The 12,064-nt window shown below is 37.9% G+C and overlaps 1 protein-coding gene across 1 annotated transcript in view; it reads left to right on the top strand.

Moving 5' to 3' along the window:
* The window catches only part of LOC126251303 (protein kinase C-binding protein NELL1-like), a 364,874-nt gene that overhangs the window by 178,661 nt on the left and 174,149 nt on the right, over positions 1 to 12,064 (top strand). The window contains exon 10 of the mRNA XM_049951630.1: positions 4,305 to 4,544. Within this exon, the coding sequence (XP_049807587.1) occupies positions 4,305 to 4,544 (240 nt within the window). The remainder of the gene's footprint in view (positions 1 to 4,304; positions 4,545 to 12,064) is intronic.

Below are 12,064 nucleotides of genomic sequence, written 5' to 3'. Positions count from 1 at the left end.
CTTCCTATAACCAAGTGCTCAACTCACAAGAAGTATATATTTCCAAACTCATGCTTATTGTACTTCTTTCTATATGTACTAACAAATCACAAAATACTCAGCACTTTCGTTTAGATTGGTGTATTTTCCCCTTCATAAGCTTGACATCCATTCCTTAATTTCTCTTTGCCAATATTTCTGTTATCCTGTGCCAGTGTAAAAATACTTATATAAATAAATGAGAATTATTATTGCAAGTATCCACAGTACTGAATGAGAAAATAGTAAGTGGATTAAAAAGATCAATGAGATCCTTGTACTAGCTATCACAGATAACAGGGGTGTGTCAGAACTTTGATGGGAACTAAGGAGTGTTTTAATAAGATTTTGTTTAAATAATTGAAGAATCATTCTCTGGAAACTCTTTAAGTTTGATTCTGTGTCATGTTTATGTAGAATAGTTTGCATCCAGGTCTTGTGTATTCATACGTCGGTATTCCAATGAGCAAATGAGGATCATGGCACAACTCTCATTGACATTGTTTTAGATGACATTGTCATTAATTAGACTTGTAGTCATAATAAATAGTTTCTCTGACCATTATGACCAAACATTAACATTAAACATGTTATTAAATTGCTATTACATTATCAAAGGAATAATGGAAAATTATTGTTGAATACAGTAACAAATGATAGCTCAGAATATTTACACCAAGTTCAAAGAAATAACTATAACTGTAAGCAGATGGGCAGCAAACAATCTCTGTGAAAGAGAAATTAACCCCTCCATAAATATATTCATACACAGCTCCAGATGCAGTTTTCTGTTATGACAAATTAGAGTTGATTGTAACTCATTTAAGGAGAAAATGTGATAAACATATAAAGTTATCTATCTAGAACTTATTCTAACTTGAAGGAATAGCAGAAGTCAAGAAATAAAACTACCATATTAATAGTACAGCTAAGTACTCCACTGTCTCACCAAAAAGATAAAAAGTATATGTGACAGATAAAAATTTGTTGAACAGGAAATATATATAGTTGAGTTTCAGTTCTGCAGCTTTTGCTGTGATACAGATGATGACAATGAAGTCTTTGGCCGCAAAATGCAATGAATAATATAGGGTGTTAAAAAAAGGTGTCAAATATTTTGAGAGGTGATAGTACCAAAACAAGAAAAAAACCCTAATAAACAGGGGCCCTGAAATGCATACCTTAAGCACTGTAAGCACTTGTTTATCTTTGATACTGTAAAACATATCTCTTCTACTGCTAGCTCTTTGCTTTCCATATTTTGGGGAAACGCAGTATGGAACAAAACAAGGAAAAATTGTCAAATAAATGTAGACTCTAAAATGCATGCCCTAAGAGTTATGAGCACCTGTTCAGGAGAAGAGATATGTTTCACAGTAGCAAAGATGGTATGCAATTTAGAGCCTTTGTTTACTCAGTATTTTCTTCTTTTGGTCTACATCTACATCCATACTCCCCAAGCCAAAGTACGGTGCTTGGCGGAGCATGTCCTGTGGCACAACTAGTCATTTACTTTCCTGCTCCACCTGCAAACAGAGCGAGAGAAAATCAAGCGTCTATATACCTCATTATGAGCCATAATTTCTCTTGTCTTTGTGGTCATTATGCAAAATGTTCATTGGCAGCAGTGGTATTGTACTGCAGTCAGCTTCAAATGGCAGTTCTCTAAATTTTCTCAATATAGTTTCTGGGAAAGAATATTGCCTTCCTTAAATGGATTCCCATTTGAGTTCCTAAAGCAACTTTGTAATACTTGCATGTTGTTCTGACTACCAGTAACAAATCTAGCGGCCCTCCTCCGAATTGTTTTCATGTCCTACTACCTCCTCCCAAAATATGGAAAGCAAAGAGCTTACAGTGGAAGAGATATGTTTCACAGTATTGAAGATGAACAAGTGCTTGTACCTATTAAGGCATACTAACTTTAGAGCCCATGCTTATTGGACTTTTTTCCTTGTTTTGGTGGGTACTACCACCTCAAAATATTCAACACTTTTATTAACACTGTGTCCAGGGATGGGAAATAAATGATCATTTGCTGATGGCTACAGGTATAATTAAAGACCACAATGTCTGAAACTGTTGGAAACTGGTTAGAAAAGTCACTAGGCTCTATTGCTTTGCTCATATGAATGTGCTTCCCCGTGTCTAGAAACCTCATGCTAACTCAGTGTAATCCCTCGTTGGCTATTTTTACACATAGTCAATGATCCAGAGTACATTTCCTGACAGACAGAAATACACAGTATTAGTGCCTATTTAGAAAAGTGGATCTATTAAATAAGTCATAGTAACACTTCCATCTCATCCCATACTTTTTCAATGATTGTTGAAGAAGTGCACTGTTACAAAGTACAAATCTACTATTTTAACAACTTGGTAATGAACAGTCAGTTTGGCTATCATAATGAGTTATCTACAAAGAAAGCTATGCTTGGTCTCAGAAGTCAAAACTTTGACATAAATTTATATATTGCCATTTTCGTATTTTTAAAGGCTTTGTCTGTGTAGAACATAAAAATGTAAATTAAGATATTATGCTCTAATTGATATATTGCTTGGTCGCTGACATCATTACATGAATCAGCTGTACAACAGGATTAACATTCAACTTATATTGGTGGAAAATCCTATATGTACTGAACACACATTTGGGGGAAGTGGTTTTCATCACTATCTGACATTCCTAGTTAAGTTAGTAACTACAAGGTTCCTTTCTTTTCATAAAGTATGACAACCTACATGGTTTAATACTTCACCTGCTTCCAATTTTGTCTACCTTAATAATCTACCTAAGCCTTTAGTAGACTTTCCATGAACTGTAATATTCTATCATGACACAAATTTATTGTGAAAGAACTAAACTCAAACATTCTAGACACAACCAGCTGAAATGGCTTAGTAATGAGTCTCACCAGACAACTAATATCTTAATTTTATAGAAGTCCATCATATCCAATTGATAATCAGTAACAATGAATTACTGATTTTGGTAGTAGATGTTGACCACTTGCTACACAAAGTTTCATGCAGGAAATTTCTTGGTATCCAAATTAACTACAAATTAAAATGCAGACAACAAAGTGATAAGTTAATAAAACAAATGATAAGCTTGCTCCTAGTCATCTCTTGCAAAATTAGGTGGAAACAGACTGACAAAATGTTAAGAAGTCATTCTCACAAAAGTGTGACTCTATTTTACATAACCTGATTCCTAAAAAACCTTGAAAGTTACTGCAAGAAAAGAGTGGAATCTTTGCATATCTGATAGTGGCATATCTCCACTACTTCGTTAAAATTCAACTTGTTGCTCATCATTCTGGTGCAGTCTTTTAAATTAATTGCACAAAAAGATAAAGTAGGAATCAGAGGTTTTTTCTTCTTCTTCTTTATTTCTTTTTAAATGAAAATTGAAGTAAAATTGGATCTCTGTATATTATCTGCATATTTTGTTTCTTTTTATACAAAACTCTGTCAAATCTAGGCAGCAGTTTGTTTTAGACAGATTTTCATTCACACAGAACATTAAAACTGTTGTCCTTCAGCTTTAGATTCACGAAGTTGTTAAATGTCCACCTACATAGCTGAGTGGTCATTGCAAAAGATTGCCATCCAAGGGACCCGGGGTTGATTCCTGGCTGGGTTGGTGATTTTCACTGCTTGGACTCTGGGCACACACAAAGAAAAAAATGTTGACTGTATTGCTATAAATAAACAACAATTAAATAGCATAACAGAAAAGTAGCATTTTATAACAGTTGTGTGAGACACTAATTGCAGCTATCTTAGGAATATGCACTACATAAGTCACTTCTTAATAAAAACTAGCTATTAATCTAGTTTACAGAAGCAGCTAATTACAGCTTATACATGTAATAATGTATCTTTTGTCTTGCTACTCGTAACTAAGGATTTTTCTACACGATGGGCGACATGGAACATAGTGTATATAAATATGAATAATCTATTGTACTTATCACTTGTTTTAATTGAAAATAATTTTCAATGAATCATCCAGTTGGATAGAAATCTACTGCAATTCTACCAGTTTCCAACAATCACTTTATCATTGTACTCTTCTTACACAGTTATTGCATTTGAGGGAGAGGCTTGTTTTACTGGAGCTGTGAATTCAGTGCATATATTTTTTCTTAGGATTGTGGAATCATCTAGCTCTAATTATTGTGTCCCAGTTTTCAGAACATTGATGGTGGTAGTGGTGGTGGTGTTGGTTGTGGTGGGGGAGGCATTGTTTCCAAAATCAAATATTAAATCTTTTGTTTCAGCTGTGTGCAATCAGACCTGCTTGAATGGTGGAGAGTGCATTGCACCAGGAAAGTGCCAGTGCAGACAAGGTTATGTTGGTGACTATTGTGAACAAGATCTTGATGAATGTAGCACTGAGATGCATAACTGCCATCAAAGCTCACAATGTGTAAATATGCCTGGTTGGTACTACTGTCGCTGTAAAACTGGTTTCCGTGCATTGCCTCACCACGATTCTGTCCTGGGAGCGATATGTCAAGGTGGTGCCATTTTAATAGTTTATGCAATTTACACATAAATAGCTAGATTTAATGTCTAAAAAATTAATTGTTTGTTTCTCTATCATTCTCTCCTGCTGTACCTCTCTTACCAACAGTCTAGGAACATTCTATGATCAATCATGTTTTCTATGATAATATTGTTTCCTCCAGTCTTATCCTCTTTTTACTTATAAGGAAACCTGTGCTTCCCAAAGTTAGCATTTGTGTAATCTTTCTTTTACTGCTTCTGTTCTGTCATCCAGTAAATAGAAGCTTTTTCATTGATTATTTTATTGTAACATTTTGAGAGGTGAGTTTCCTTGTGGAGGTTTGATAAAAGAATTAATCTCTGTTCTTGTTTAAAGGAAATGTTTCATATCCATTATGAGGTAACAGCCAGATGCAGCTAAATGCCAGAACTTAAAAGACAGATGCAGCAATATGTGTGTGTCTTATATTTACAGCAAAAGAAGGTATGGCCACTTTGGGCTAGACTCAGGCATGTTTAGCTGGGTTCCTGGGGATAGCAGATGACAGTTTCAGAATCCATGGTTTGCAGTCACCAGCTCATGTGAAAGGCAGGCTAGCAGAATACTGGCAGGTAGTGGGATTTAGAGCTGCTAGAAAAACCCAACCATTCGGCTGCAGTAGGTGAGGGTGGTGAGGATGCTCAGTTTGGCAGAAACTGCCTTTCTTTATTATTCAATAAACAGGTAATTTCCTCAACAACCACTGATATTTTGAAAGGTGAACTCCTCACCATTTTCAAGGCACAAATGAAACAGGAGATCCCCATGTATGACAACTTACTTGCTCAGTGGGTACGACTATGTCAACCAGGAAACAAAATATAGCCTATGCAGAAAGACAACACACACTGTAAACAACTAGCACCAGTACACAATCAGAGATAACAAATGCCATACATTAGCAGTAGTGAAATATTAATGAACAGTGGGTGAGCTAGTAGCACTAACTCTCTCTCTATCAATAACACCTGGCATTGGTTATCTTGGTGCTAGATTTTTATGGTGTATTTTGTCTTTCTGTGTAGGCCACCTTTCATTTCCTGGTTTATGTAGCTCCGACCACTGAAGGCTTTAGTGGACATGGATAGTGATCTGTCATTTCATTTGTGCCTAGAAAATGAAAGTATGTTTATGTATTGAAATATCAGTTGTTGTTGAGGAAGTTACCTGTGTGCATTTCCATGTTATTTGTACCTATCAAAACATATGTATGTTGAAACAGTAAGGCACTGTTTTGTGACATAGAAGCAACTTACATTGGTGAAGAACATAGAAAGTAGCTGAAGTGGCTTAACTGGTTCATACTGGGATGCTGGCAATACAGCACTGACTCATATCTTTATTGTATTGTCCAATGCAACAGGAAGTGCTGGTAGCTCCACATAACTGTGTTATATGATTCAAATTTCAAATTATCAGATGTGCTTCAAATAAATTGTTTTATGTGAATGAAGCAAAGCTACATACGAGGGTCACTCCAAAAGAAATGCACACTATTTTTTTAAAAATACATCTTTTATTCTACATGTATGAATGCAGAGTCTCATGGCAGTAACATTGAATAAAATGTTCTTGGGTTTCCAACCGTGTCAATTGCTTAAAACTACACGAGCTTTTTTCCAAGCACTCCTTGGCCATTGTCATGTGGTATGACTGACAGTGGGCTGTTGGTGCACCCTTATATATGCTAGCTGCCAGCTGTGATGTCACTGGTGCCCGTGACATTGCCATATATGGGCATGTTTTGAGTCGGTGTTCAATGTGCCCTCTTCAACTGCATGATTGCTGGATCCCACACAGTGCTGAGCTGCAAGCCACCATCTCTATTCAGGGTGTTTGCAGTAATTTTTATTTCAATAGCTTCCTTTATTAAACTGTTCCAGAAGCTGTTAGTGCGAGCCACGACAGAGGTATTGTCAAATTTTATGTGGTGACCATTTTCTAACACATGCTCAGCTAACACAGATTTATCTGGATAGCGTAGGTGATAATACTTCTCATGTTCTTTCCTGCATTGTTCCACAATGTGCACTGTTTGTCCAATGTACTTCTGGCCACACTCAAAAGGTGTTTCATAGACTCCAGGTGTTCTGAGACCTACTGTGTTTTTAACTGGTCTCAGTAATTGACAGATGTTTGTTGGAGGCCTGAAGATTGATTTGATCGTGTGTCTTTTCAACAGGCAGCTTATCTTGCCCGACACAGAGCCACAGAATGGCAGCAAAGCAAGTTTCTTTTCCTGCTCTTTGTCAGTGGTCTTATCCTGATATTTCCCAGAAATCACTTCTTTCACTTGATGGGCACTGTAGCCATTATTCCTGAAAACATTGTGTAGGTGGCTCAGTTCATGGGGCAGGTTATCGTCTGATATTACTCTTGCAAGATGCACCAATGTCTGTAATACTATGCGCCTCTATGCTGGATGATGATGGCTGGTGGCGTGCAGTGCAGTTAAAGACGCAGTAGGTCTCAGAACACCTGGAGTCTATGAAACACCTTGTGAGTGTGGCCAGAAGTACATTGGACAAATAGTGAACACTGTGGAAGAACACAGGAAAGAACATGAGCAGTATTATTGCCTACGCTATCCAGAGAAATCTGCATTAGCTGAGCATGGATTAGAAAATGGTCACCATATAAAATTTGATGATACCTCTGTCGTGGCTTGCACTAATGGCTTCTGGGACAGTTTAATAAAGGGAGCTATTGAAATAAAAATTACCGCAGACACCCTGAATAGAGATGGTGGCTTCCAGCTCAGCGCTGCTTGGGATCCAGCAATCGCGCGGTTGAAGAGGGCACATCGAACGCCGACTCAAAATATGGCAATATCATGGGCACCAGAGATGTCATAGCTGGCAGCTAGCGTATATAAGGGCACACCAACAGCCCACTGGCAGTCATACCACTTGACAATGGTCAAGGAGTAGTTTTAAGCAATTGATGCGGTTGGAAACCTGAGAACATTTTATTCAATTTTATTCTACATGTTTGAAAGTTTTACAGTGTGTTGATACATCCTTTAGGAACAATATTTTCATTTCTCCACATATTTCCCATCCGTATCAACTGCCTTACACCGTCTTGGAACCAGCGCCTGTATACCCACTCGGTAAAATTCCAAACTAACCTATTGGAGCCACTGTTCAGCAGCGTGCACAAGGGTCATCATCTTCAAACCTTATTCCATGAAGAGTGTCTTTCAGTTTCCCAAAGAGATGACAGTCATATGGGGCCAGGTCAGGACTGTAAGGCGGGTGTTTTAGTGTTGTCCATCCGAGTTTTGTGATTGCTTCCATGGTTTTTTGACTGGCATGTTGCCGTGCATTGTCGTGCAACAGCAAAACATCCTGCTCTCGCCGATGTGGTCAAACGTGACTCAGTCGAGCCTGAAGTTTCTTCAGTGTCATCACATATGCATCAGAATTTATGGTGGTTCCACTTGGCATGATGTCCACAAGCAAGAGTCCTTTGGAATCGAAAAACACCGTAGCCATAACTTTTCCAGCAGAAGGTGTGGTTTTGCATTTTTTTTTCTTGGGTGAGTTTGCATGATGCCACTCCACTGATTGCCTCTTCGTCTCTGGCAAAAAATGATGGAGCCATGTTTCATCACCTGTCACAATTCTTTCAAGAAATACATCTCCACCATTCTCGTACCGTTCCGAAAGTTCACTGCATTCTTCTTGTTTTTTTTGTGAGCCACTGTCAACATCCTGGGAACCCACCTTGCACAAACCTTTTCTAATGCCAACACTTTCAGTATTCTGCAAACACTTCCTTCCCCTATCCCAACATAGCGTGACAATTCATTCACTGTGATGCATCTGTCAGCAGTCACCAATTCGTTAACTCTCTGCACATTGTCTGGAGAGTGTGCAGTACGAGGCCTGCTGCTGCGAGGACAATCCTCAATATTGCCGTGCCCGCTTTCATCATGTAACCTGCTTGCCCATTGACTAACTGTACTGGAATCGACAGCAGCATCTCCACACACCTTTTTCAACCTCTTGTGGATGTTTCCCACTGTCTTGTTTTCACAGCACAGGAATTCTATGACAGCACGTTGCTTCTGATGAACATCGAGTGTAGCAACCAACTTGAAGACATGCTGTGACAGCGCCACTCACGGGAACAGTTTGAACTAAGTTTGAAAACAAGCAGAAAGGATGTATCTACACACTGTAAAACTTTCACACATGCAGAATGAAAAGTGTATTTTTACAAAAGTAGTGTGCATTTCTTTTGGAGTGACCCTTGTACATCTCTGTACTTCATTTGTCAGTAAAGATATCATTTTTTGTGCGAAAAGTTAAAAACCATGTGTTTTAGACTTTGCTTGTGTTCTCCACTATGCACAGTATTTCATTTGGAAACTATCAATAAAAAAGAATTTTTTTTTACATCTTACAGTCCTACATCACAGGTTGTTAAATTAACTGGTTTTCATTTTGCTGTTCCCATAATTACTGTGATACTTCACAAATACATAATTATGAAAATATGAAGAAAGCTTGCAAAATAGAAGTTTTATTGTCCAGATTGCAGCTGTATCTATGATGATTACTAGTTTCAGTGAACAATATTATGAAAAGGAAAGTTGCTACTCACTGTATAACAGAGATGCATCTCACACACAAATGCCTGCAGTCTCTGGCAGCTGAAGCCACACATGAGTTGTGTTTGCATTAGTGAGTGAGTGTGTGTGTGTGTGTGTGTGTGTGTGTGTGTGTGTGTCATATATTTTCAACAAAGGCCTTGTTTGCCGAAAGCTTATTTGTGACAATCTTTTGTTGTGCCTATCTGTGATTCAGCATCTCCACTGTATGGCGAGTAGCAACTTTCCTTTTCATATTAATGTTACATTCCATCCTGGATTTTCCATTGCTTGGTTTCAGAAAAGTTATATTGCCATCTTCAGATCATCAGCTATGTGAATTATAAACCCACCACATGTGGCACACTGCCATCTGGCCATTTATAACATGAAGGTAAACTTATCAAAGAAACACTCCCATTAAACACTAAGTACATTAAAATTAAAACCGTAAGTGAATCAGCAAGGCACAAAGGTGTCAGAAACATCAGGTAGAGCATATGCACTGCTGCCACATGTGTGTATGTTGTTAACTGATTCCATTCTCATTCTGTGGAATTCAAGAAATTTGTGATTGTGCTGAGAGACATCACAAGAAACCACAACTGAACTATGTTTGATATTAACAGTGTTGTATGAATGCACCCAGTACTTCCTTTTCTTTTTCAGTTTTTTGGGCTTAAAATAAAGGTAAGTCACAATAGTGCTGTTCCATAAAAACACGAGAGAACTGCCAGATGTCAGTAACGTCCTACCACGATATTTCAGTGCAGAGTCTTCTGGCCATCTTCAGGTGAGTGCCACTGTAGTAGTCTGGCGAGTACACAATGAACTCCGCTATTTAAAGCCATACTGAGGTGACAATGTGCATGAGCTGCTCAGCGTGCATGTTCATAACAGCTCCATCCGCTGCACCTTGAGCCGTCCACTGTGAAAGCTTGGTGTATCGATATCAGTTTGATTTTCATCTTTATGCAGATAACTATGTTGACTATGAAGTTTCTCTATTACAGGATTCCAAGCATATAGAGAAACTTCATAGTCAACGTAGTTACCTGCATAAAGATATAGTCAACTTAGTTATCTGCATAAAGATGAACATCGACTTGTCACCTCAGTATGGCTTTAAATAGCGGAGCTCAGTGTGTACCCACCAGTACTACTACAGTGGCACTCACCAGAAGAAGGCCAGAAGACTCTGTACTGAAATATCGTGGCAGGACGTTACTTACATCTGGCAGTTCTCCTGTGTTTTTATGGAACAATCGGTACGCCGGGAAAGCTTTAAACATCACACAATAGTGTTCTCTCCAGAAAAGCTTATGATTACAACTGAAACTGAAACAAAAACATGATTTGTGCTGTCTTGTTGCTTGTCATATGGTGAGTTGCATCTTGTGTCATATCACATATCATATTGTCCCAGTAAGGAACACGAGTGTTGCACCGAGAAGTGTCACATCATGTGACCTATATAACAGTCTGTTGCATTGTATCATCTCAGTGTGAACTACACCTGATGGTAAAATGCTTGTCGAAGTGGTGATAGTTTGTATGGTTATCTGATGCATAGGAATTGTTGTTGTGAGGTTTCCCAAAAACTATATTCTAGGGATTTGGTTGGAAATGTAATTGAAAAGAAAATTATTTAAAAGTTGTTTATGACCTATGTGATGGAGGGATTTAGTAGATGGGACTCAAGGATATGATGTGAAGGAGCAACTTACTTTCCATTTTTATTATTAGTGACTAGCACTACAGAAATTAGATCCATGTCCTAGCACTGCAAGCAAGCTCCTAAGTGCATGCAATTTCTTTTTTAAAAAAAAGAAAAGAAAAGAAAATAATAAGACAGTACTCTGAAACAGAATATATAAGGCAGTTGGCAGGAACTCACGAGCATACAAATGACACTTATTATTGATTTTGATGAAAGTAACCACAGCTTAATTCCAGAGATTTAGCTGATAAACATATTATTTAATAGTCTTCAATAACACCAACTACCAATAATGGTAGGATTCCTTTTGGACATTCAGTTATATGGATTCACTCTTATTTGTGTAGATGATCTTAAAAATAACTGATTAAATGCTCCATCTGGTAAACTTTTAAATTATTTACATTAGAGGAAAACTATTTCAAGTTAATACCATTCCAGGTTTGCAGAATAATAAAAATTATTATTGACACTGATTATCTTAATGTGATAAAAATAATATTTATTACATTTGATAGTGATATAATTATTATTTTAATCATTACAGAGGTTAGTGTATTAAAATATTGGTTTTGGGGACTGTGGATATGAAACTTTTTCTACTTCTGAAGTTTTAAAATTGGGGGCAACACTTATTTTTTTTCAAACTATTGAAACAATGGGAAGCCCAGCATGGAATGTCATGTGTGTGAGCTCCATTTCCATGTGTTTGTGTGTGTGTGTTTGTGTGTGTGTGTGTGTGTGTGTGTGTGTGTGTGTGTGTGTGTGAGAGAGAGAGAGAGAGAGAGAGAGAGAGAGAGAGAGAGAGAGAGCCTGTTGTCTGTTTTTGTCAAAGGCATCACTGGCCGAAAGCTTTATTTGTGACAGTCTTTTTGCTGTGCATATCTGCAACTCAGAATCTCCACTATATGGTGAGTAGCAATTTTCCGTTTCATGAAACTAATGTTTACACTTTATCTTTTTACATCAATATTACCACCGAGCGAGGTGGCGCAGTGGTTAGACACTGGACTCGCATTCGGGAGGACGACGGTTCAATCCCGCGTCCGGCCATCCTGATTTAGGTTTTCCGTGATTTCCCTAAATCGCTCCAGGCAAATGCCGGGATGGTTCCTTTCAAAGGGCACGGCCGACTTCCTTCCCCATCCTTCCCTAATCCGATGAGACCGATGAC

This window comes from Schistocerca nitens, chromosome 4 (assembly GCF_023898315.1).
Source record: "Schistocerca nitens isolate TAMUIC-IGC-003100 chromosome 4, iqSchNite1.1, whole genome shotgun sequence".
NCBI lineage: Eukaryota > Metazoa > Arthropoda > Insecta > Orthoptera > Acrididae > Schistocerca > Schistocerca nitens.
The sequence above is the reverse complement of the archived record's forward strand: the minus strand, read 5'-3'. Positions and strand labels throughout refer to the sequence as shown.